The 27,463-nt window shown below is 39.5% G+C and overlaps 1 protein-coding gene across 1 annotated transcript in view; it reads left to right on the plus strand.

Moving 5' to 3' along the window:
- The first annotated feature begins 825 nt into the window (after positions 1–825).
- Positions 826–27,463, plus strand: part of LOC133128451 (clathrin coat assembly protein AP180-like) — a 45,797-nt gene continuing 19,159 nt past the window's right edge. The window contains exons 1-12 of the mRNA XM_061241977.1: positions 826–1,761; positions 15,138–15,280; positions 17,659–17,734; positions 18,493–18,595; positions 19,044–19,137; positions 19,795–19,906; positions 20,625–20,731; positions 21,349–21,390; positions 24,626–24,687; positions 24,830–24,835; positions 25,168–25,180; positions 26,262–26,365. Coding sequence (XP_061097961.1) covers positions 1,632–1,761; positions 15,138–15,280; positions 17,659–17,734; positions 18,493–18,595; positions 19,044–19,137; positions 19,795–19,906; positions 20,625–20,731; positions 21,349–21,390; positions 24,626–24,687; positions 24,830–24,835; positions 25,168–25,180; positions 26,262–26,365 — 992 coding nt within the window. The 5' untranslated portion in view covers positions 826–1,631. The remainder of the gene's footprint in view (positions 1,762–15,137; positions 15,281–17,658; positions 17,735–18,492; positions 18,596–19,043; positions 19,138–19,794; positions 19,907–20,624; positions 20,732–21,348; positions 21,391–24,625; positions 24,688–24,829; positions 24,836–25,167; positions 25,181–26,261; positions 26,366–27,463) is intronic.

Here is a 27,463-nt window from a genome sequence, read left to right on the forward strand (position 1 = left end):
TTAATAAGTGTAACAGGTGAGAAATTGCCTGAGTCCGAAGAGGGATTTGAACCCCGGCCTTCTCACTTGTCCAAATTATTTGTTGAACGGACGCGTTACCAGTCAGCTAAAGACAAACTCATTCCTTTGAATTTGAGGGTTACGCCATTAGGGAGTGTTGTTGCTCGATAACCTGCTACCAGCCTTCGCTTTCACTGCACTTCACCATGCTTACTAGCGAACTAGCTGAGCTAACCATGCTACATAAGGTAATATAATTAAAATAGGTACCCTTTACCTAATTGCCAAAAGATATTAAAGCTATTCTGCTCTGTCCTGGGAGCAAACAATTCTGGATATAACGTGTAGATTTTTGAGAGATGCGGAGCGACAATTTAATGAGCAACAAATTGAGGACTGCCCACTCTGACTGCGCATGTTTGGCTCCTACCGCACTACATCTATGGGTGCTGCAATATCTAATTCTGCATAGAATTCTGTGTGACCTTGGTATGTCATTTTCTTCGTAGAACAAGCAGCAAGGTTTATTTTTACCGCTGACTCGGACACTGCTGGTATTCACGAAGATGAATTCTATGCAGAACGGCCAAGACTAAATGTTATATGCCTATAATCTGTAGACGGTCATTGCGTTGGTAATGAATAAAGTGAGATGTTCCAATATTTGAAGAGCAGATCATCTGCGCAAATTTAGTACGGTATTGATCCTCGTGAATTGTATCTATTCTGCGCAGAATCTGCGCGGTATGACGCTGAATCGCCTAACAGGATTTCATAGGGGTGTGGGGGGTTGTTGCCGGGTTGTTAATGACGTATCACCTGACTCCGTCAGAAAACACTGTCAAGGGGAGGAGAGGATGGAGTAAAAAAAAGAATAACCAAAGGGAGATGAATTCATTCAAACCTCAGCATCATTTAGAGCCGCTACATCTATAGCATTACTCGATATAGAGAATAAGGGAAGAAAAGTATATTACGCGATAGAGGGCAAGCACAGTGCAAGGTGTCAAATAAATTAGAAATTACCTATTAGGTCTGCGGCGTAGATTAGTCCTCGCTTGAGAGTACGTCGACTGCTCACCGGAACGAGCCGTCATTTTATTAGCTTAATATGCTGTCCCTGGTCAACTCTGTATATTTTTAAATTTTCTCCAATTACCTTACTGGGAAATTAATAGCGATTATTACTATTTTCTGCCAAACAGAAATCGGTGGGCAGTTTAATGAAGCCTGGACACTTGCCTAAATGATATCGGACAACATTGGTGAAGAAAAGCGCTGGGCCCTCGCATGCGGATCAGTTTCAAAACCTCCTTTATTAATTATAACGGCGAAGAAAATATCTGTTTATTGCCGGGGGCGTTACATAAGTAACGCATTAACACTGGGCTGAGGATAAACACGAACGGGACTCAATCGCAGAGAATAGTATTAACTACCGTGCCCAAGATTATCTATATTAGCTAGAGAACCCGCACTAACTTGAGATTTTATCTGCATTTTATATCCATGTTTTAAGCTATCCTTTGGGATTTCAAAGGGGGCAGACTGGGAACCTAACCGCTTTTGCTCGGATAGCTTGCTATTTTATTGGCGAGAATAATACTTGAGGGTGAAACGAAGGAGAGAAGATGTCGGGGCAGACGCTAACGGACCGCATAGCCGCTGCCCAGTACAGCCTGACTGGATCAGAGGTGGCTCGAGCTGTCTGCAAAGCCACCACGCACGAAGTGATGGCGCCCAAGAAGAAGCACTTGGAATGTAAGTGCGCCGGGTTTTCTGTTCGAGCGTGAGCCCGTGTTTCCAATTTGCATTCAATTTATAGGTACATCTAAACTGATAATGGCCAGCTGTCATTCAATCACTATGAAAATAGGTAAGGCTGGAGTATCCAATTCGTATCTTCATTAAGAGGGATAGGGTAAACCATAATGTATAATATTTTCCAGTGTGAGTCCGCATAGCTGCGACTAAGACCATCATGAACGGCGCTGAATGCGCAGAACATGGCAGCCCCATAGTGTTGTCAGGAAGTAGCCTGTGGTCACATGTGTCTAGGTTACACAGATGGACCTGTCCTAAAATGGATATTTAAAAAAAGAAAAGAAAATCGTGTTGAAGTTGGAGATCAAACCCATTTTGATTATTATAGTCTGTTGCTTTCTTATCTTTGAGGGAATTCTGTAAGGACCAGTTTTTCTGGTGCATGCATACCTTTATGAACACAGGAACTCCCTAGCATTTCCTAGTGTTATTAAAAAAATATTAAGCAATTTAAATGCATATTACGACTGAAATAATGGCTGCCTGGTTGAGACAGATCAGTGGATGCCACATGTGTGCGTTCTGATTCTCAGGTTCAGTCCTGTTGAATAATGGATTTGTCAGCCAAAGAAAAGGATCCATAATTTAAAGGGTCAAAGTTGACATGGCTACGAAAAGAATAGAGCAGTCACAGCCCAGGATCAACAGCTACACTGCTGGGAGCTACTGGTATCTGTGCGCATATGCTTGATGTAACTTGCATATATGAATGTGCATGCATGTTGGGGTGATTACCCTCCTTATTGGTATTGTCTCCATTATGATTATTGTCAAAGTGGACAGAAGAGTCTTGAAGAAGAAAATGCACCAGTACAAATGTATTTAGTAGGGTTAAAGACAAGCTGAAATCAAAATTAACTTTTTCCTCAATTTAGCCGATTCTTCAAAACCATACAAACATGTTTTAAAGTAGACATTTCATGCAAAAAATATAAAATTGTAATACTTGTGTATATTCACACCAAAGTGTTTTCCATCCACTTCCTGGAAAACAAGATTATACAAGATTTGACATTGTGTACCAGTGGGGTGTGTATGTCGATAAAATGTTTTGTTTTCTCCAATTAATATTCTTTTCACACAGTGGCATGCATCCATATTTGACATCACCTGCCTCATTTGATGCCAGTCAAATCAATTCCCATGAAAGATCCATTTCATGTCATATCGTGGAAGCTAGTGCTGCTATAACTTCCATTGCAGAGTGTCTTTAAAGGGCAATTTCACCACAGAATGAACTTTAATTTGGGGAAATGTGAGCTCTTAGCCAGCTCTGTCTGTACTGAATAACAGTTGCTTTTCTGAATTATGAACAGAAATATACACTCACAGATTTTATTAGGAACATTTTTACTTTATTACACTTACTTGTTCATGCGATTATCTAATCAGCCAATTGTGTGACAGCAGTGCAATGCATACAGTTGTGTAGATATGGGTCAGTAGCTTCAGTTAATGTTCACATCAACCATCAGAATGTGGAAAAAATGTGATCTAAGTGACTTTGACAGTGGAATGATTGTTGGTGGTGTGTGGTTTGAGTATCTCAGAAACTGCTGATTAATGCCTTGTTAATGAGAGACATCAGAGAAGAATGGCCAGACTGGTCAAAGCTGACAGGAAGGTGACAGTAACGCAAATAACCACACAGTATACACATACTCAGTGAGCACATTTTTAGGTATTTATTCGACTTATTTTTTATTTTTTATTTTTTTATTTTATTTTTTATTTAGACTTATTTTTATATATTGCTATTCCACTGCTGTAGCATATCCAGAGGTTTGTGTTCAGCTGTTCTGCATACCACTGTTGTAATGCCTGATTATTTGCTTTACTATCACCTTCCTATCAGCTTTGACCAGTCTGGCCTTTCTCCTCTGACCTCTCAAAACTCTTAAGTGGATAGGGTAAAGCAGTAAAGTCTATAAAGTGCTCAGTGAGTGTATATTTAAGTATATTTCTCTGCATTTATTAAAATATATGCAAATGAAACTCTAAAAGCAATGTAAATATATTGTAAGTATATACTGCATACTTTGTATACTCTCTGTGCACTTTATTAGGTAGACCTGTACACAAGCTTTTTAATGCAGATATTTAATAAGCCAATCATGTGGCAGCAACTAAATGCATAAAAGCATGCAGAAATGGTCAAGAGGTTCAGCTGTTTTTCAGACCAAATGAATGGGGAAGAAATGTGATTTATGTGACCTTGGAATGATTGTTGGTTCCAGACAGTCTTATAAATACCTAATGAAGTGCTCACTGAGTGTGTATGCTTAATTGTATAAAAAGTATGCAGACAATAAGCTTTAAAATCCTCAATTCAAGTCTCTTGAATTGCTAGCAGTAAAACTTTAATTATCCAATGACTCTCATATTATATTAATTAGTTGTTTTAAAGCTCCTTCTGCCACAAAAGATTACTGACTTGGGAAATGCTCTTGCTGAATGGCCAGGAAATTGTATTATTGATTTTAACTGGGACTGGCTCACCTCTGCCTCAGATGACCTGAAAGGTCTGCAATGAGATGAACCTTTCCCAGCTTGTCAGCTCTCCATTTGACCTGATCATAAACATCCCAAGAAATCTCATTGATTTGATTCTAACACATTTTCCACACAGACATACTGCTGTAGGTGTTTTCTGAAATGATTTAAGTGTGGTTGCTGCAATTCACAATGGCAAAGCTCCAAAGCCAAAGCCAAAGCCACGCTTCATACAGAAAATAAATCTGAAAGGAGTACTGTCACGCTTGTTTCAGTTGAGAATATTTGGATTAAATGCTTATATTCTGTGTGTAGGCATTTTTTAAATCACAGTCAGTGTAGCCGATTCGGAAATATGGGGCAGAACTTCTATCTGTTTTAATTTGACTGGGTTAGGATTAGGCTCATACCAGATACTGAACTGCCTGGAAATGTTTTCATGATGGGTTTATGCAGATTGTGGATAGACATGCTCCATACCACATATTTTAGAGTGAAAGGGCGTGACAACCCTTGGTTCTCACCAGAGCTTTCAGCTTGCTTCCATGAGAGGAACGTAGCCTGGGTTAAGGCAAGAAAAACGGCTCTGATGATCTTTGCCTTCTCTTTAGGAAACTACGTAAAACAAATGTACAGCTCTTACAATAAAAGCCAAGTTGTCAGAATTGCAGGACAGAGGAACCAATCGCAGACTCCGGGGTAATGTGAAAATGGCTTTATCATAGCAGGCAGATCAAGGGGCAGGCAGAGAGCGTAATCCAGAGAGCAAGTTCAAAAACCTAAAGCAGAGCAGAAGTACAAAAAAACAAAAAACAATCCGAGAAGCAGAATCCACAAAGAGGTTGAAAAAAACAATACAGAACAGAATATAAACAGGTAAACAGACGCTAGAACAGAGCTGAGCAGACGTACACAGTGACTATACAGGGAAACAGAATAATGAACTTGCAGTGCACAGAACTAACAGGCAGTTTAAATTGACTGAAAAATGGACTAAACAGTAAACAGGTGCGGGAACTGGGCAACAGATAATAAGGAACAGGTGAGACGATTGAGTGAAGAACAGGAAGGAAGTCCATTTCGTGAGGGAAAGGCAGAGGCATGTAATGAGGAGAGAGGGAAAACAAGGAGCACAGTGCAAGCCCAGAGAAAGGAAGACACAATGGTAAAAAGGGCACGGGCGTGACACAAGTCTGAATTCTATTTGACACTATCTAAGTCTTTATGCTAAGCTAACACGTTATGCTAACATGGAAATTGAGCCAGTGAATGCACAAAAATGAAAATGAAAGCGAACATCTCGTCTACGTCTGTGTAAGTTGGAAAGAAGGTATATTTTCCAAAAGGTTGGTGTTTTCCTTTAAAATACCGTGGGTTTACCGAACACATTCGTAAGTTAAGAGCGATCAGGATCACTTGTTCACAGCAAAGTACCTCTTTAAGATGCTGCTCGCAGCCACCCTCTTTGGCAGCACACACAATATGCATGCGGTTTCTGTTCATCCTTATAATCACAATTGCCAAAAACGTTTAGTCACCTCATATTCCATTATTTTTCAACTTCTATTGAGAGTAAATATCATATAACAGCATAAAATGTATAGCCTACCCATAAAAACATTCTGAATAGCCTATGACTTGGAATGACAGTGTGCTAAATTATATGAAACATGATGAATTACATTGATAACTTGACTATTTTTATTTTTTTAAGGCCAAAACACTGCCATCCATGCAATGTGGAGAATCGGCTAAATTGTCATGGCTGTACTTCAATGTTTTGTTTTAATATTGGTTTTTATCTTTTATATCTTGTACAAAAAGGTTATTGTTGAAAATGGCTATAGTTTATGGATAACGCGATATGTTCTCACATTTCAATCATAGTCTTGATTGGCTAAGAAACGTGACGTGAAACTCCTCATAGATTGATCCACTACTCACTCCTTTGGCAGGAATGTGCATGGCAAAGAAGTTTGTTGTTACGTTCCTCTTAACCCTCGTAATGTGTTTTTTTTTTTTTTCATTAAAACATTTTTTTTTAATGAACAAACAAACAAACAACAGAGCAAAAGTGACCAAAGTTAACTATGCAAACACTGCTTACCTAGCCAACTAAAAATACCGATACACAAAGCAAGTCACAGAGACCACAATTAAGGTTCACAGGGAGGCAGGGAGGGATGGGGAGAGGTGCTGCTTGAAAAGGTGTGTCTTCAGCTTGCGCTTGAAGGTGGGGAGAGATTCTACAGTTCTGACCTGTAGTTCGTTCCACCACCGTGGAGCCAGAACAGACAGTAGTCGTGAGCGTGAGGTGGAGGTTCGGAGAGGGGGAGGTGCCAAGCGGCCTGTGGAGGCTGAACGAAGGGGAGGGGTGTAGGGTCTGATGATTTTTTGTAGATAAGCTGGGGAAGACCCCTTAACTGCTTGGAAAGCTAGCACCAATGTTTTGCCAGTGGAGGGAAGTAAGCAGGGGGGTGACGTGTGAGTATTTGGGAAGGTTGAAGACCAGATCATCCGATATATATTTTTTTTTACCTCATACTGTAACTAACTTATTGTTTCCAAACCATTTACCTTACAATGCATGACTAATTTTCAGGCAAAAAAAACAAAATTCACTCATATTTCCTATAGTGAAGGGGCAATTATGTTAGCTGACTATGAAGGACTAGCCTAATATTAGAACACACTTTCCGATAATGAATTGCTTGTGTGTTTTTCTTTTTACTTTATATTATTAACCAAAGTCACATCTGTGGTGTTCTGGTTCAAAATTGAAAATCTATGATGTGTGTGTGCTCTCTCTCCTCCATATCATATCATATCCAAGATCAAAGATATGACCAATAACCTCATAGACAGTGAATCTGTTGGAATAGACTGATGCTGCTACAGAATGAAATTCAGAAGAACTCACACAAGCCTTATTGAATGATCCCAGTGTTCGAGAAATCTGTGGAATGTTATTCATGGTGCAGCACTGCCGCCTCACAGCGGTCCAGGATTCGAATGCCAGTCTGTGTGGAGTTTGCATGTTCTCCCCGTGTTCGTGTGAGTTTCCTCCAAGTCCTCAGGTTTCCTCCCATAGTCCAAAGACATGCAGGTGAGGCTGATTGGAGAGTCTAAATTGCCCGTGGGTAAGAGTGTGTGAGTGAGTGGTGTGTGTGCCCTGTGATGGACTGGTGACCTGTCCAGGGTGTATTCCTGCCTTTTGTATGCTGGGATAGGCTCCAGCCCCCCTGTGACCCTGTTTAGGATAAGCGGGTTAGGATAATGAATGAATGAATGAATGAATGAATGAATGCTATTCACGCCCCCACAAGTTGGTGCTGTGCTAAAGCCTAGTGCTACGGTGAGCTTGGAGGGTTGCTGGTTCAAGCCCTGGTGCAGCCACAATAACATCAGTGCAGCTGCTGTGCCCCAAACCCCCACTTTGCTGCAGGCCCCTGCTTAGTCTAATGAACTGTAAGACGCTTTGGATAAAAAGCATCAGCAAAATAATTGTAATGGGCTTGTCTGCAATAAAGAAAATTAGTTCCCATGATGCTATATGTGGGCATGATATTATGAAGAGGAGCATTTGTGATGCCAGAGCTAAGGGTATTCGTTTTGAGTGTGTGGGATAGATGGATAGATAGCTAGACACAGACAGATAGATACAGAGAAAAAGCGATATATAGAGACAGAAAGAGAGTGTGTGAGCGCTGAAGTTCATTTTGTGTGTGTGTGTGTGTGTGTGTGTCCTGCCCATTTTCTGTAAGAAACATGTAGTTCCCCATTGGGAGTATTGTTGTAATTATTTTACAATTGCCTGAGTGCATAAAACCATGATTGATGAAATATCAATACAATTATTAAAACTAAATGAACACAATTAAAAATGGCAATAGACAATATTCTTAGCCTGAAGTTAAGTAGAACACTTTCCAGGGATGGAAAAAAAGTGCTCTCAGTATACTGGCTGAAAGCATACTATAATTTATTGTAATTATACAGTTCACCAAATTATTAATTTGTGTCGTTATTCACATCAATAAGCATACAGGTGAAATACAAAATAATTTGTATTCATCATAAATAAATAAAAAGCTACCCAGGTTGTATAAACCAACTAAGACTCTGCAAGCTCTCATTTGAATTCATAGATTGTGAATCCAAAAAGCATTAATTTGATGAACTTGAGAGTCGTTCCTTCAAGTGTTCTCACTGGGACAGGCTTGCCTTCTTTATCCAGAGGTTGAAACGTTCATACACAGAGCATTACACGTTAAGTTGAAATCTATTGCAAATGTTTCTAAGTTTGTAATGTTCTAGTTTCTAATGAGATCGCATTTTGTAAGTCAACTTCTCATTTATGTTACACGAAAACAGAAACTTAAGTTAATCAATGACAACATTACCAAGCTTAAAAGTATCAGCCTGTTTTATTAGCAGTTAGTGTAGATAAATTACCTTGTAATGTAGTCCTAGGCTAGCTGTAGTTAGCTAGCTAGGTTTAATAAAGTTAGACATAGACTCACGGTGTTCCGAACAGCATCTTAAGAATTCTATGCAATATTTATCTGGTTAATCTTGACATTCATTTAAAACTGATGGCTACCGACTCTATAAAACGATGTGTGTACCTGTGTGAACAATTTTGCAAAGAACAGTTTTGGCAAAGCTGTATAAGCCTACCTAGTTTGTAGTCTCTCGTAAGCAATGGAACTTTCGTACTTCTCGTGAGCTAAATTGGTGTTTGCAGCTTGTAATTCTCCAATTCTCGCTTTTGGAATTTTCCCCCATTCTTCCTGGCAGAACACCTCTAGCTCAGAAATATTCTTCGGCCTCCTTGCATTTATGGCATGTTTGAGATCTCCCATCAATAATATTCAAGTATGGGGACTGTGGTGGCCATTCCAAAACCTTCATCCATCTTCCCTGAAGGTACTTCATGGTTGATTACGAGATATGCTTTGAATCATTGTCTTGCTAGAAATACCCAAACTCTCTTCAACTCATCTAGAATTTCTTGATATTTGGTGGAATCCCTTCTTCCTTTCACTCACACAATATTTCCTGTGCCCCTAGCTGCCACACAATCCCAAAGCATAGTGGATTCACCTCCACGATTACCAGTTGGCAAGGTGTTCTTCTCTACCCTTTATTCTCCAAACATACTTTCTTTAGTGGTGGCGAAAGTGTATTTCTCCAAAGTTCAGTTTTGGTTTCGTCAGTCTCAAGCGCATTGTTCCAAAAGGCTTCAAGCTTCTCAATATTTTCTTTTGCATACTTCAGATGCTTACTTTTGTGTTGAGTTTGTTCTTTCTGGCGACTCTTTGTTGTTTAAAGTATGTTATATTGTTGTCCTGTGAACAGCTAAACCTGTGTCTGCTACTCTTTTTTTGCAGCTCTTTTGCATTGATGTGTGGGTTCTTCTGAGCATTTCTCACCAGGTCTCGAGCCATTCTATCTGAAATCTTTCTTGGTCTTTCAGACCTTCCCTTGACTTCAGCAGTTCCATTTATCTTCCATTTTCTAATAATGTTTCTGACAGTGGAAATAGGTAGTTTGAAACATTGAGAGAGCCGTCTCCTTCTTGGTGGAAATGAACCATCTTCAAGGTAGATTGTGCAGCATGACAATGAGTCCACACACAAGAACATCCACACAGAAATGGTTTCGTGAAAACAGCATGCATGTTCTGCAATGACCATCTCAGTCTCCAGAAAAAAACATCTGAACTGAAGAGGACCATAAGCGCAAAACCCAAGGATATCAGTGTTTCTGAAATGTTCTGTATGGAGGAATGGTCAAAGATCCCACCAAATCTGTTCTCTAACCTTATCACAAATGATAGGAAAAGACTCATGGCTGCCATCTTTAGCAGGGTTGTTTGCACAAAGTATTAAATATAGTACAGTGAATTAAATTAAGAATGAATAGCCTATATAGGCACACCGGCAGCTGAACTTTGGTTCATAAAGAATGTTCAGAACCATGGACAGTACCAGAGTTGAAGTAATGGTTCAGCAACAATTTGAAAATAATGTAATGTAACATTGTTTTTGTGTTCTCAAAGTCCAAACTCAGTTGCACAGTCATTCTGAACAACACATTTTCATCTTGTATTCCTACAAAAAAAAACACTGCTTCTCCTCAACAGTGCCAACTGCATAATTACATCAGGTCACTGATATGCAATACATATATCATGTTACACAGAGGCCACACCCCATCATGTATCTGTTCTGAAAATACTACACAGTGAAATGACACACACACACAAGCAGGGGTTTCTATCAGAGCAGAGGAGGTGGGTGTTAGTAGCTTGTAGTAGTTTATGTTCCATTTCAGATTCATTGCAAAATTTTGAATGGAGCATTTCCATCACATGCTATGGCAATGTTTCATTCTGTTGGCTAAAAAAGACACGTAAAGCTTTATTTTTCTTGCTGTTGGTAAAAAGCAACATTTGCAGTTGAATATACTGTATTACTCAGGGTTGCTTGTGGCATATTAGCACATATTAGCATATTAGGGTTACTTCTTTTGGCTGTGATAATGCTTGTAATGTATTCTATTAAGCATATAATTGAATACTAACCACACGGTGTCCTTTGGCCACATGTCATGAACTGTATCTCAGTCAATCGTTTTAGAGTAATGTAGCGTAGTGGTTAAGGTAAATGACTGGGACACACAAGGTCGGTGGTTCTAATCCCGGTGTAGCCACAATAAGATCCGCACAGCCGTTGGGCCCTTGAGCAAGGCCCTTAACCCTGCATTGCTCCAGGGGAGGATTGTCTCCTGCTTAGTCTAATCAACTGTACGTTGCTCTGGATATTATATTATTAATATAATAATATAATATAAGAGTAGAAGAAAAAAACAAAAATTAGTGTATATACCAAGGGTGCAATGTCACCAAATGAAAGCAATGAGCGGTACACAGTGACACAAGTGAGGGAATGGAGTGGCCCACCACTGCTGTTACGTTCTTTGAAGAGAATCCTGGAGTTTTTACACATGGGACTTGGGAATACAAGGCAGTGAGGGAAGAGGAACAACTGACAGCAGCCTAAGAGGAGGAGCCCTTTTTTGTTTGTTTCCCAGTGTCTCAACAGAATAAGCACCATTATCCAGCATACTTAGACAATGCTGTGCTAGCCACTGTAGAGGTACAATATTCTGCCTGAACTATACAGTACTGTTGTCACAACTGCTGTATTATCCGCTAATTTCTCTGAACAATGCAGTAGAGACCCGTGGTGATAATCTTGGCTATTTTGGGCACCATCTGCGCTGTGGTAGTGTGCCCAGTTGTAGAATGTGTTACGGTTTGGTTTACTCCTCCTGTTCTTATCCTAGTGGAGGATTACAGTCTTTATTTAGATGACACCGATCTCCTGATTAGAGCCTAAGCACTGGAATGCAGTGTGTTTGGTGGTGAAGGTGTGGTGTGAATTTGTTTTGAATACACAGTTCATTGTTAAGACTTTCTCAGGAAAGGAACCCAGTCATTGATCGATAAATATTTGCCTTTGCCTTCCAAAAACCAATATAACGAATAAATACTATTACTAATGGCTTTCCACTCAAGCAAATCCATTTGAAATAGTTAAAAGCGAGCAATATTCTGGGGAAAAATCTGTTTCATCAGATATTTTGCCACACTTATGAGTCACTGCTAAAAGCTAACATTTGTTGCTTTGATGATAGTGGGTCTTTCTCCAACCTTCTGTGTTGGATAAAGCCCCTTCTGTGTGTAAAGGTTAATTTGCAAGGTCAGTTGAAATAGTTCTCAGGATCACAACATTTTGGCTTCAGGTCTTCTGTCCAATTTTCACCAACCAATTAATAGCCATGTTAATTTTATCTTGATTTATCATTATAAGCCTATCTGATACACAACCAAGTAACCAAGAGTCATTGTTTGTTCTTGGATGTTTTTTTCTAGAACTAAATAACAATTTTTTGGAAAACCATAAATCTGGTTTTGTCCACATTTATGTCATGTCCAATTCTGATAGTAAGTCTCCTTGTACAGCGATTCCAGGAGCTGCAGACTATTCCAGTGCTGTCCAGTTCATTTATTATTTGGACATGTGACGTGTAACATATGGTCACTCCCTTCTCTCCCCCCATAGTTAAGCCCTCCTGGAGGAATCGCTGCTCACCTTGCAGCTTTGTGACTGTCCTTGATCCCCCTGAAGTGACCTTGAGTGGACAACCCATGCCCTCCTTCCTCCTGTTCCTCTACCCTTTCACTTTCAACCTCTTTCCCATTTTTCTCCACCATTCTTAACTCTTAGATTTTTTTAAACCAGTGTGGCTCTGCAATGGTCATTAACAGACCGTAGGGCTCATTCATATGCTGAAGCAGTACCTTAACAGGATGAGCTGCTCAGCAGTCCTGAAGAAAACATTTGAAATGCTTCAAATCAGAATCGCTTTATTCGGCAAGTAGTTTTCACATACAAGGAATTTGCTGTGGTTTGTAGGTGCATGCAGACAACATAAAGAATAATACTAAAATATAAATATAAAATAGGATATGGATATGGATGAAATGTGTGGCATCATCCATAGGATGGCCAGCTCTCAACCCATGAATGAACAACCCTACCAGTGGTTGGGGGTTTGTTCACTTGCTATATGTGCTCTGTCTGAATGAGAGAGATGCAGGTGGAGGTTTTGCTCTGTTAATGAGAGCAAGGAGCAGGTGGAGTTTCTGCTGTGTCTGACTGGAAGGAGCAGGTGGAGGTTGTTCTCTGTCTCTCTGTCTCTATCTTAGTCTCTCATCTCTCTGCACTGCAATGCAGGGAGAGATTTTTCTGAATAAAACCACAGGAACATGTTTTTCTTTCCCACAGAGACTTGGGGCAGTCCTACAATAGTGGAATGAATGAGTGCCAATATGTATGCTCAGGGGTGCATTTCTCTTACAGTGCATACAGCTGTGGTTAATACACACCCGTAAAATGAATTCTGCTTCAGCCGTTTGTCATTTAAAGGAGGACTATGTCGGAATTTCTAGCTTGCTTCTCCTGTGTTTGTAGACAATAACCTTATACACTCGATTCTTAGCCCTGCCTCTCCATTGCAGAGGACCGTGTGCAATGATAGCAATGGTCTGACAAACTGAGGTCTAATATGGTTGATAAAACATCAGCTCTAGTACTTACACAGTGACTTTCCACACAGGCCATTTCGTAAGATATTTAATGTGTTTGTATTTAGAGAACTAACTTAAACTAAATGTTAGCTAGTGGTGACGGTAGCCACTTATACCTGTGGATTTCAGTCTGCTTTTGTCCTTGTGTACAAGGAAATCGGTCTGATTCCTAAAAATGCAGGGTGTATCGCTCCTTTCGCAAAGTCTTCCCTGTGCTGTAATGCGGATTTGACTGTGAATAGCTCACGCATTGATTTTTAGTTATTCCTTTAGTTAGTTCATATTTTTATATTTCACAACTGGAAAGCAAGTTGCATATTATTTATTCTATTTCCAAGTGCCATTCTGTGCATCTATAATGAGTGTTAACGAAAGTAATGGAGTTAACTAGGCTAAATAACGAGACTAAACCCACCTTTATTTTAGATAAAATAATGTCAATTTGCTAATTTCATTTATTCTATTTTGGCTTATGTTTCTCTATGTGGAAGTTAGAACCTCTTATAATGGTCTAACAGTTCTTTGGTTTGGTTCATTGTCTACTCCGAACAATGCTGAAAGCAAAATTGATGCATGTTCATTATATTTGAAAAGGAAGCCCAAATGATATTTAAAAATGCCGACCCTGTCAGTGCATTCTAGAACCGCCCCTGCCTTAGATCATTGAGCATTATAGCTGATGTTGTCACAATGATGTTGTCATGCCCTCATGTTTAGTCTTTAAAGTAATATCGCTGAATGCTCTGATTTAGCTGCACCAGAGCCTGTCTGTCTTGACACACTACACGGTCATCTGCAAGTTCAAGTTCCCTCATTGGTTGGTTGTTTCAGAGCTAGCCTTCTGTAAGTTCAGCACAGGAAGAGACTGGTGCTGTAACCTTGAAGGATAACACCTGTGGGCTAATTTTCTTTTCTTTTTTCAGACGTCAACATATCCTATGAAAATATCAAAACAAAAACTAAATTAGGAGGCAGTGTGTGGAGACTGTATGCACATATGCATCTGCTTCCAACTGCAGATTTGCTCATTTCCAATTGCTCCTGAATTCTTAGTGGTATTGTCAACTGTATTATTTTATATCTGTTACCTGTTTGGTTCAACAGTCATCTTAAACAAGTTAAAAGCTAAATGAATGAACTGAACATGAAAGTCATGCCAAGGCTCTTTTTCTGTATTGTAATTTGAAAATGAGACCTACGCATTAATAAATAGCATGAATCGATTATCTATTATCTTTTCTTGATTGCTATTTTCCTGGTTTAATAGCTTCCAATTAGAGCAGTGAAATAATGGAAAGTTCATATTTTATCAATGTGATGTGTCCTTTCATTAATATCAGTGCCTTGCCCACCGTGCCAATCCCAGTCCCAACCTCCTCCAACTAGGGATCCCCCACCTCAGAAATTCCAATTTAACCACTGGCTGCCATGGAAACTAAGACTGCTCTGGTGCTGCTATTTAAATTTTTCTAAATTAGCTAGGTGTTCTATGTAGTGCATTGATGAGACATATTAAAATGGCATTTGAAGAGCTGATAAATCATACTGCTATGCCGTCTTTAACTACCATTACAGATATGCCTATAATAACATTCATTGTATTGTGTTGCTGTGATACTATTTTTAATAGAATGTTTCTTCATTTTCATTTATTTTGTAGATCTGATCCAGGCAACCAATGAGACCAATGTGAACATCCCACAGATGGCTGATACACTGTTTGAAAGGTCAACAAATGCCAGCTGGGTGGTGGTCTTCAAGGCACTAGTTGCCACACATCACATAATGGTTCATGGAAATGAGGTAAGTTTGACACGAGTCACCTCCTCAGCTCTGTTTTTGGCTGTTTACGTTGTTGATGCAATGCATTGTTAGTACCTATCTTTGGCACCGACGAGGTGCATCATTGATGCTTTTGTTCTGACAAAGTGCATTATGGGTAACACGACTGATGAAGTGCTTTCTGGTTAGCCGTCCATGGTGATGATGTACATTGTAGGTAGAGGTACACTGATTGGGAGCAGCTGTTAATAGTCCTCACAGAGTGCATTGTGGGTAGATGTCCACAGTCCTCCTGTGAGTACAGTATGTGCCCATGGGTCTGAGAATTTATTGCATAGTGGGTAGACATCCCTGGCTGTGAGATTGTAGTGGAGCTATTCACAGAGGAGGGTTATTTTACCTCTTTGTATGAATGGATGAATAATTTCCTCATTAGTTTCACTTTTCAAATTGCTAGATTGGAATAGGAGGTGAGATTGATGTATTCTTAAAAGAAATCTTTTTTCAGATCAAAAGATGGGTATTTTTATGGGTAATTTATATCCATGCTTTATGACTAAAAAATCCATTGCACTTTATATGCTTAACCCCCTCATAATTATTGGGACAAATGGCTTAAGTAACTTCAAGTGGGATCAAGTGGGATCTAATGACTTACTTCTAGTTCAATATTTTAGTGTCAATTTCTGTACAATTTCTTGAACCCTTTTGAATACAGGCATAATTCTGAGGTCTCCTCTGAAGTACTTTATATATTACTAAAACAAGCTCAAACACAGTGAAAGTGGAAGCTTTTTTATGTTTTTGACTTGATAGATTTGACAGATTATTGTAGCTGTGGCTGGTGTGCTTAGAAACACAATGGAAACAAGTCACAACACTGGCCAATCCCCTTTCAAATAACCAAAAATGAGCTTTCTGCATTGTTTTTTTCAATCTATGTCTAGGCAGTTTTCCAAAAAGGATATTAGCTGACTCCAAAAGGACACATGGAAACTAAATGATATTATGGGTCTTATGAGGTGTAAAATACTGCATTTTGCTTACTAAACAGCAACAGGTCGAGAAGATCATACAAAATAAGTACAATACTCACATTAATATCATCTTGTATACTAATATATTTATTGAGGTCCGTTGATTGAAGTTATTGTCAAATACCCAACCCCCCCACGTCGAACACATTCCACAATTTCAAATGCTATTTATTATTCAAAAGCAGGCTGGCTCCTTATTTCTGAGCATACTGAATAATAATAAAATATTTTGAGAATGTATTTAGATGCTCACCGATATGAAATGGGGTCATGTCACTGAAAATGCCCTCTTTTGTGGAGTTAACAGTGTTTTCACTGTCTTCCTCAGAAATATTAAAAAAAATTTTGTAAAACGACAACCTTTTTTTGTCATAAAATGTTTTTGCCAAAGTGCGACAGTCTCAGTGTGTCTATTGAAAATGCTAAGGTTTTGTTATGTGGGCGGGAAATTGCTGTGTTTATTCATTTATTCAAGCCCAACTGTTTGAAAAGAAATGTCATGAGCTAAAAAGCTTTTTAGTCGTCACTTCAAGAACATGTCCGTAGTTGGTTCTTTGATGAGCTGAAATTATACAGAATATTTTCACACATGGATGAGGTTAACACATTTTCTCTGCAACTATGTTATCGATACTGGTCTGAGATGCTCATACTTGGGCTCATCGTGTTCCAGAAAGCCTATATCCAAAAACGTATAACACACTTGTATTACCACCGACACGTTACTAAATAAGGAATTGTTTTCGCTAAAGCAATGGCGTCTTGTGAATTTTAATGCTTGACTTTTAACACCGTGAGTTTTAACGCTTTCAAACGGTATATCCTGTTACCATAGTGATTGAAAATAGCACCCTGAAAAAAGGAATGAATGCCAGAAAACCCTCATCATCCCTGCCAGTATAAACCTGGGGGGTTTATACTGGCTATATGACTATATGCTGCAAACAGACCCACAGTACTACAGGAAAGACTTAGTTCTGATTGGATGGGAGGGCAATGGAGTTTTTCTCGAAGGAACATTATGGTTGGAAATACATATTTTTTATCACTTCATAAAATTATTTAATAATGCCATGGCACATTGTAAAAGTCCATTGTTATCTAGTTCTATATTTGTCTTATTACATATTATTTCCACACACAAAACCTTGCTTTAAGTGACAGTAAAAAAGAATGTAGACAAGGAGACAAATGTATCCACTTTACAATTAAGCTTTGCATTACTCTATTCTCAAATAATTCAACTGTGATTGCACAACAGTTCCCTATACGGCTGGAAGCGATTATAAATGTCTGCATGTGAATAAACCTGTGGTTTTATTCCTGAACACTATCTATGGATAATTGTGCTTTATGCCACAGAGGTTCATCCAGTATTTGGCCTCCCGGAGCACTCTATTCAACCTAAGTAACTTTCTGGACAAAACCGGGTCTCACGGTGAGTAAGATTGGTATAACAGACTTAAGACTATATATAAGACTTCCGTCTTCCGGCAAGAGAAAGTAGAGGTATTTCCCCTCAATAATATAGGGAATGTAGAGTTCTGTGCAAAAGTCTTAGGCACCTTTTTTTGCATACATGTTTTTGCACAATATGTATTTCTAATATTTTGTTTTCTGCATTAGTAAATCAGTATATTTCCCAAATTTCCAAAAAATGTCCAAGAAAATGTAATGTTACAGTTAAATGTTTCGTAAAAAACATTTTAAACATATTAAGTAATAGACCACTTTTCAGAAACTTCAAGGCTGTTTGGGATTACCTGGATAGACAGAAGCAAGAGAGACCGCAAAAGTCTGCCGACGAACTGTGGAAAGTTCTCAAATAAGTTTGGTACAACCTACCAGCTGATTTTCTTTTATAACTGCAGGACAGTGTACTTAAAACAAGTGATGCCCTTTTGAAGGCGAAGCCTGGTCACAACAAGTATTGATTTGATATTGTATTTGAACTGTTCACTGCTCTTTATAGTACTTTTTTTTACATTTAAAACTGTTGACAAGTGCCTAAGACTTTTGCACACTACTGTACCTCTACTGAAGAAATGTAATCCTGTAAACAGGATGTTGAGATTTACCATCACTTATTCAAGGACATACTTTTCCTCTGTGGTACCTTACAAAATATGGCTTCCCAGAGGTGTACTCTCGTGTGTGTTACTGCCATATGATGGTGGCTCGTGATTTGTATCCTAGGCTATGACATGTCAACATTCATCAGACGATACAGCAGGTACCTGAATGAGAAGGGCTTCGCTTACCGGCAGATGGCTTTCGATTTCACCCGGGTGAAAAAGGGGTAGGTTGAAGGTCCCCTCCTCCACCTATACTGCTTGGTCAGGGATATGAGAACTTTTTGTTTGCTCCACATGAAAAGTCAATGTGACTTCACTGCAAAAAATCGATGTCAAAAATAATTTAAAAAGTATATTTAGAAAAAAATACTTGAATCAAGCAAACGTGAAGGAAAAAAATAGAGATACTGTGGTACTGCGGAAATTATCCTGGATCTTTAAGGTGGCAATTTACATTCTGGTTTTTGGTTGCTTTAGTGACATATGCTTTGTTAGGTACAAACTACAGTGGAATTGTGCACTGAAAATGCTATATAGCCTTTCTAATATCAACAGTATGTGAGAACACATTCAAGGAGCAGTCAACACTGAACATTGTGCTCTCCTGCTATGCTTGCTGTTTATCTATATGCTGACTAGGTGACGAGTGCTTGTATTTGCTGTTTATCTCAGTGCCGAAGGTGTTATGAGAACAATGGCTCCGGACAAGCTGCTGAAAGGGATGTCCAGCCTGCAGGGCCTGATCGATGCTCTGCTGGAGTTTGACGTGAGTTACGATCCTCACATCTGAGCCGTGTCTTTGGGCACCTAACTCTTCCACATTTCCACAGTAGTTAAGGTAAATGACTGAGACAGGCAAGGTTGGGGGTTCGAATCCCAGTGTAGCCACAATAAGATCTGCACAGCCGTTGGACCCTTGAGCAAGGCCCTTAACCCTGCATTGCTCCAGGGGAGGATTGTCTCCTGCTTAGTCTAATCAACTGTACGTCGCTCTGGATAAGAGCGTCTGCCAAATGCCAATAATGTAACAATCGAGTGGGCATCTTGAAACAAGTTCAATGTTGAATTTTGTTTGTTTGTTTGTTTTTTTAATTATTTATTTTTGGTATAAATAAATTATATTGATATTTTAAATATAAAGTTGTTTGTATCTGTATACTGCCCTTTTGATAATGTCTTACAAGAGGTCTTTTTAGAAATGAATATCAATGAGATATATAACTTCATTTAATTTAATTAATTTGAAGCAGCTTATTTAATTATATGATTTCACTCTCCATTATTGCCTTTTCTTCCTCATTCTTTCTTTTGTTTCTCAATCTCTTTCTCACCTATTTTCCCAAGTAATAGTAGTGGTATTAACAGCAGTAATCATCATTATAATCATAATAATGAAATCACAATGTCTCTCTGTCTGCGACAGGTTCATCCTAAAGAACTGACCAATGGAGTGATAAATGCTGGCTTTCTTCTGCTCTTCAAAGATCTGATTAAGTTATTTGCCTGCTACAATGATGGAGTTATTAATTTATTAGGCAAGTGGCAATTTATTATTTTCCAGTGTGCTTAAAATTAGATAGTCCTAATTCGTTTGAGACTAATTCAGATCAATATAACCATCTCCACTACTGTATCCACATGACTGCAGAGTGGAGAACACTATACAACCTTTACTCCGTCACTATACAATACAACCATGTTTTGGCTTCCACCTACACTCAGTGGGCACTTTATTAGCTATTTATTAAGCCTTCTGCTGCTGTAGCCTTAGAGGTTTAGAGGTTTAATGTGTTGTATGTTCAGAGATGCTCTTCTGCATACCACTGTCGCAATGTGTGGTTATTTGCGCAGCTGTCACCTTTCTGTCAGCTTTGACCAGTCTGGCCATTCTCCTCGGACCTCTCTTATTGACAAGGTGGTTCTGCCCGCAGAACTGCTGTTCACTCGATGTTTTCAGTGACATCAGCCGTTTCTGAGATACTCAAACCACCTTCTCTGCCACCAACAATCATTCCACGGTCAAAGTCACTTACATCCCATTCTGATGATGTGAACATTAACTGAAAGCTCCTGACCTGTATCTACATGATTGTATGCATTACACTGCTGCCACACAATTGGCTGATTAGATAATCGCTTAAATGTACAGTTCTAATAAAGTGCTTAGTGAGTATATAAGCCTCTGTTGGATGCTATTTTCATTGGTTGCTTGATTTGGTACAAAACTGAAATGAAGGTCATTAAATTTTTTAGAGAAATTTTTTAAAATGAAGAAGTCAGAATGCAAGGATGCACTGGAAATCTACAAGAGGTTCCTGACCAGGATGACCAGAATTTCAGAGTTTCTCAAGATTGCAGAGGTATGACAATTTATACCACAATCCTCTATAAGTCTGTGCGTGTCCTCACTCAGGTGAAATTTACTGCCAGAAATTACTGTGTGAAAAACAATCTATTCATATTGTATCTAACAAGTTTTTTTTCTTTCAGTCCTTAAACACAATAGTAACAAAATAAACAAAAAAAAAAGATAAATCAACACATGAAGACCATAATGCAATAACTGAAAAGGTGTAGGCTGAGGCTTATTATATCTTTCAGAGATTTGAACATTAAACAATCTTAGAGTACACCTATTTTTTACATTCGTCCTAGCCCTTTGGGTAAACATGCAAAGTTCCCTAAGTCCATGTTAACTATCAATCATTGAAAGTTGTTCTTTTAGCAGAGCTTTTACAAAAATGTTTGTAGTTACAGGCAATCTCCCATCTCATCCAATATCGTTGGTGCTGAATATTATGTAAATGTTTGGTTTTTGTCTTTGGTTTATTTCTTTTCCCCCTGTATTTCTGTTCTCACTTCTGTCCTAACTAAACTAATCTATCTGTGATCACTGGGTACCGGTGTTTATTTTATGAAAAAAAACTCAAATGCATTTTTTCAGTCTTACTGTGGGCTTTTTCTGTTTCTTTTTCAGCAAGTTGGGGTTGATAAAAATGACATCCCTGACCTCTCCTATGTAAGTTATTCTCTTAAATGCCGTATCTATCGCTGATTGTTACTTGCATTAGGTAGGAACGTGCTGTTAAATTATTTCCACCAAAATACACTTCCAGTGTAGGTGCATGCCTCCTGAAATTAGTCTGCAAATCAACAAAATCCCAGCTTCAGTTTACTTGGCCAATCACAGTGTGCCATTCTTATCACCATGGTACAGAGTTACTGAGCTGTGAGGGGCGTCGCTTTTTGGGCACCCTTAATAAAAATGGAGAAAAAAGGCTGTGTATACTATATACTTCTATTTCAATACCTTTACTCTCATGTTTCAATGTTTTTTATTAAGTAATCTTTTTTTCCTGAAAAACCACAGGTGCCAAAATTAATGGCACCCCTAACAATTATTGGAAATAAAATCAAACACTGAAATTGGCAATGCAATTTTACTTAATTTAGTTCATCTCAGTCTAAAAGAACTAGAGTATTAATCACAATGGCGGTGTGCTTGTAGTTGATAGCACCTTGAGGAGGGCCATTGCCCACTCCCTCTGGTGCAACCAGTGTGCTGGGATGTGTGAAATATTTGGAGGCTGCTGCATTTAGTCAGTCTGGTCTAAGGAGCTGCCAGATAGATATGAAGCCCGAAGTATATCGTGATTCTCAGCAGGTAGCTGGGGGGGCAAATGTCCAAATTGTGGGAGAGTGTTAGGGGCAGACAGTCAAGATAGAGAGCTGTAAAGGATCTGTTGTGGCCTATGTATGCCTGAGAGAGAGTAAGAGTGACTGAGAGAGAGAGTGAGAAAGAGAGAGACAGACATGGAGAGAGAGAGAGAAAGAGAGAGACAGACACGGAGAGAGAAAGAGAGAGACAGACACGGAGAGAGAGAGTAAGAATGAGAGAGTGACTGAGAGAGAGTGAGAAAGAGAGAGACACAGAGAGGGAGAGAGAGAGAGAGAGATGCATTGAACTAAATTATTGATCTCAGGGCATCAGGTTTCACAGACCTGCTCAGTTTGGTTCCCTGGTTAGCTGTGGGGTTGTGACTTCATTTCTAAAGGGTTTTCTGGTAATCTGCTGGATTACATTGTCTTTTAACTTCACATCTTGTGGCTTCACTGCGTGCACGAAAATATTTACCAGACAGTTCTAAGGCTCTTGGTGTGAGGACCTTAGTGTTACTGTATGAGAGAAAGCAGAACTATAACTGAAAGGTTCAGTTCTGCTTGCTGAAGGGTCAATAAGGATAATTAGCAAAACCAGGGGTACCCAAACTACTGTTTATCCATTTATCAGTTCATCTCCTCTTCCTCCTCATCCCTTGGCCAAAAGTGTCTGCACCCCGGAGTGGTGGCGGACTTGAGCGAGTCAGACAATGAGGAAGGTCCATTTAAGAACTGCACACTTGAGGAACCGGTCAGTCTAGACCCACCCCTGCACTGCAAAGAAATAACAAATAAAAATAAGACAGTCTTAACAAGTATGTTGGTCTTATATTAATGAAATCTTATTTTTATTATCTTTTTGCTAAATGAGACCAAAAAGATTTGCCAATGGGGTAATTGAAATTGTCAAGCAAATGGTACTTAAAACAAGGGAATATTTTCCACTTGAGAGAAAGAAATAAGATCTTAAGTATTATTACAAGACTAAAAACACTTGTTAAGACAGCCATGTTTTGCAGTGTGGAGTGCCCTGGAGTGTGATGGGTGTGGGAGTGGGGGCAGGGAAAGGTGACGGGAACGGGTGGAGCTGAGAACTCAGAGTGTCAGTTTCCTCTTTCGTATAATCCAGGGATCTCAAACGCTGGAGGGCTGCAGTGTCTGCAGCACTGAAACACTTTTAACACATTTAAGTCATTGACTGACTAGGATCAACACACTTTGTTTCTAAGGCCTAATGCGTATGAAAAACAAACAACAAAAATGAAATTTTTCGATTCAATTTATTTCGTATAGCGCTTTTCACAGAAGACTGTCACAAAGACACTTCACAGAGTGAATTAAATATGTCAGCCCCCAATAGCATATGAGGTAAACGACTCCCTTAGGGGAGAAAAACCCTCAAACAGTGCGAGAAAAAACTCCCCGATCTTGGGAGGAACCCGGCCTACAGGTTAAAAGTTTGAAACTAACAGGTAAACTAGAAAGTCCATATGTAGGGATGTAGAGTCTGGAGCCAGAGGGTAAAGTCCATATGTAGGGATGTAGAGTCTGGAGCCAGAGGGTAAAGTCCATATGTAGGGATGTAGAGTCTGGAGCCAGAGGGTAAAGTCCATATGTAGGGATGTAGAGTCTGGAGCCAGAGGGTAAAGTCCATATGTAGGGATGTAGAGTCTGGAGCCAGAGGGTAGGGGGAAGAACTTGCGGCTCCAGGATGTGTCAAAGCGTAGGCCGGACCAGGGAGGAGCAGGGCTGCCTCAGTCCACGACCTTAGAGCAGGGGGGTTGATTTGAGTGGCCCATGAGCTCCGGGGGGTTGGGGGAGTGGCAGGAAAGGAGCAAGGAACAAAGGAGGAAGTTTGGCACCAAAATGTATTAGTAAAATGTCCTCATGCACAGAACATTACGCATGTACCACGCGTACGTACCCGGTGACTAAGTTTGTAGCTAACCCCACTGGCACAGCTAAGGCTTACTCAATGCCACCGGTCACGTGCAGATTTCTAGGTAAACATTAGCCTCATCTAGCACCTGTCTCCAGAACCACCCTACAAAGCTATAACTGCTAACTGTTCAACAGTTCAATGCTGTTTTAACCTGCATTTACCTGGAATTGTCAATATAAACTGTATGACTAGCAGATATTATAATTGGTGTGAAAAAAATGTTAATTAAAAATATTATCAAGCACAATTCAAAGCTACAATTCCCAAGACCCGAGGTGTGGTGTGGTTTTTAATAAGTTCCTGCTGCAAAAGTGATTTGTTTTTGTGTGGTGTGTTTCACTTTTGATGGTTTGGTGTGTTTCACTTATAAAGCTCCTGCCATGATGGTGTGATGTGTTAATACTGGGGTTTCTGTAGAGCCATGAGAGCTAGGCTTCGTGAGTTGATGTTCGGGTCAGTGTTTGCTGCTGCTGAATTTGGGTGTTTGTTTTGGGGGCTGGAATGAGGTACGTGGGATACCTTCATAGAGTAAAGTGTAGCCCCTCTACCACAGATGCTGCATTCATCTGTGACCTACGCTTTCCCATCAGACATTTTACATGCTAGCTTTGGTCACCATACTACTGATTTTACATTAATATGTACGTTTTAGGCTCCGTCCAGTCTTCTGGAGTCTCTGGAGGCTCATGTGAACACCCTAGAGGGGAAGAAGGGGTAAGTACAGCTGAGACGGAAGTCATTTCATTTTTCTTATTGCTTACATTCTCGTAGAAGTGGATTTGTTACAACGAATGATAGATTTATCCCGAACACTAACCCAAACTTTTATTCTTTTTCATTTGACTGGAATCTGCAGTGATGGGTAAGTGTATGTTCTTTTGCCTATATTAAAGGATTAAATTCAGTTAGTCATTTGAGATTTCTGATAGCCAGAGTCAAATTAATGAGGAGATATTTGGGGCCTGAACAATAAATATCTGGTTAGGGAGGACGTGTGCTTTTTGCTTGACAGACTCAAAGAGTGACTGTTTGTACCTCAGGTCTGTGAAGTCCTTGAGACCGTCACTGCCCTTGGAAAGCTCTCTGCATTGATGTCCTGCATCTCTCAGGATATGAGAATGTGTTTTATGTCATGTGGCAGCTACCATTGAATTCATTTGTCTCACATTCAATTTTATTATTTATCTCCTCTAGGTCTCCAACTAAGGTGAGTGAAAATCTGCCGGCAGAATCTGCCTTTTCATTACACTGTTTTCTGACGTGCATGCGACATGTCTAAGCATGTCCACAGGGGTGGACAAATTATACATACATGCGGTTGTCCTCTGGGCAACCAACCTCCTAAATATGATTGTCCTGATGCACTCTTCGGTTGCCCAGATCTCAAATAGTAGAAGTATGTGCTCGGGTTCATCTGTGCCCTTAAGTACTCTTGCGAAGTGATTGTGAAGATGAAACAACAGCAGGTACGTTAATGCTTTAGCCAATCAGCCAAGATAATGTATTCGGTCGAATTCATGAATCACATGGGCTGCACATCTCACTCATTACATATAGGCATGGGCCAGTATGAGATGTTGAAGGTATGATAGCCTTAGGCAAAAATACCATGGTTTTTCAGTGTCGCAGTATTGCATAAATTAAACTCATCCGCTAGATAAACAAGAATGACAAATAACGGTAAGAACAGCTCATCTCTACATTAGCAGAAAACATTATTGATAGCCACATCTAACCAATTAACCGATTAACCAATTTAGCTATCAAACTAAATGACGTTACAGGCTATGCAGCAGCATTCATTTACCAAAATATATTCAGAATTTTGTAAGGGATTCTAGTCTACACATCTTTCAGAGTTTGGTGACTGCGTTAAAAAAATGAATACTCTTGGTTTTCGGCTTTGTTGATGGTGTAAAAGAAATAAAAGAAAGAATGAAAGAGTGGGGAGATTATCAAAAGCTCCCACATACTGAACGGAGAGCCAAATGAAATTCACCAAACAAATAGTACGCCAGATCTTGTCCTTTTGACAAATGTTGTTAATTTCCAAGCAATTAGCTGCGGTTTAGGGAAAAAAAGGGGAACCCTAAATTATCTGACTGTCCACTGGACTTCGCATAGCTTAGGTTTGGTCCCCAACCAATTTGTCCACCCCTGGTCCAGGTTTACACATACACACATACACACATACACAAACAGGCATAATTACAGTAAATGCTTGCACACTTTCATATACCACACAGTAGCACACACACCAACATCTCATGGGCTTGTTTTTCTCCAAGGGGTCCCCGACAAATGGATCTCCCAGCTCTACTCCAGCTAAAACAGCGGATGCCACGGGTCTTGTAGAAGCTCTGCCAGGCCCACCATCTGCTGGGGCCACTAAGTGAGTCACCCCTAATGAACTTCCTCTTCACTTACCTGGGAGCTTATCAGATACTCCTCTCCTATGCCTGTCCCACCTCCCGTTCAGGACTTGTCTGTTATATTCTAGGACTTTACAAGAGATGCTAGTTAAATTACCTCCAGGGACAAGATGGAATAAGTTGGAAGAGAAACTGTACCATAAGGCATAGCCAGCATGTATTTTTTGCTGTCGGAGATCATGCCTGACAAGCCTTCTGGACTTCTTTTGTAAAGTTACCACTTTTCATGACTCAAAACAAGCTCATTGTGTAATGTATTTGTATATTAAAAATATGAAAATCTTAATGAAATCATGAAATCTGTAGCAATTACAAGAGATATTTTGAGAGTGGGTTTGGAGTTAGTTGCAATTTACAGCCTGCAAAGTAGAATACAGAAGTGTGAGTAAAAGGAACCATGTTTGCTTTTTGAAACGTACCACTGCCGTCAGTGCAGGGACATCTCCTTATATTCCTATTTTATTATATATGCATTAACATGTTTCTCATTCTTAGCAGATTTTGGACAATATTGCTAACAAAAACAGACTGGAAAAATGCTTTGTTTTAATACAAGTTGGTTGGTGGATCCAGCATGTCTTACCCTTTACATTTTTCATCTGATAATTGTCCTGTAAAATGGTCTATATTTTGTCTATGCTAACTGCATTTGACAACATTAATATGTAATGAATGTCTCAGCAGAAATTGATAAGAGTGAGTGCTAAATGGGACTGAATAAGTGCATGGTCTACTTGGAATATATACAATGTTACAATAAAAGTTGCATTGCATTTATAATACGCCAGGGCTTGTGGGAAAACAGTGTCCTAAAATGCCCCGCCTGTTGTACTACTGCATGGCTCACAGTTTCTGCTTGCTAGTGAAATGTGTCAAAACTACCCTGCCTTATAACCCAGAAGATGGTGGTTGTCCAAAAAACAAGTATCTTTGGAAAATAACTAAAAATATATGCAAATTTGCCACTGCCCGGCAGATCTCCCAAGGGGGAGCGCCAAATAAAACATGGGGGTTATAGCTTTCTATTGTGATTAGAATGATACATGGAGGTACAAACA

The sequence above is a fragment of the Conger conger genome, chromosome 5 (assembly GCF_963514075.1).
Source record: "Conger conger chromosome 5, fConCon1.1, whole genome shotgun sequence".
Classification (NCBI taxonomy): Eukaryota; Metazoa; Chordata; class Actinopteri; order Anguilliformes; family Congridae; genus Conger; species Conger conger.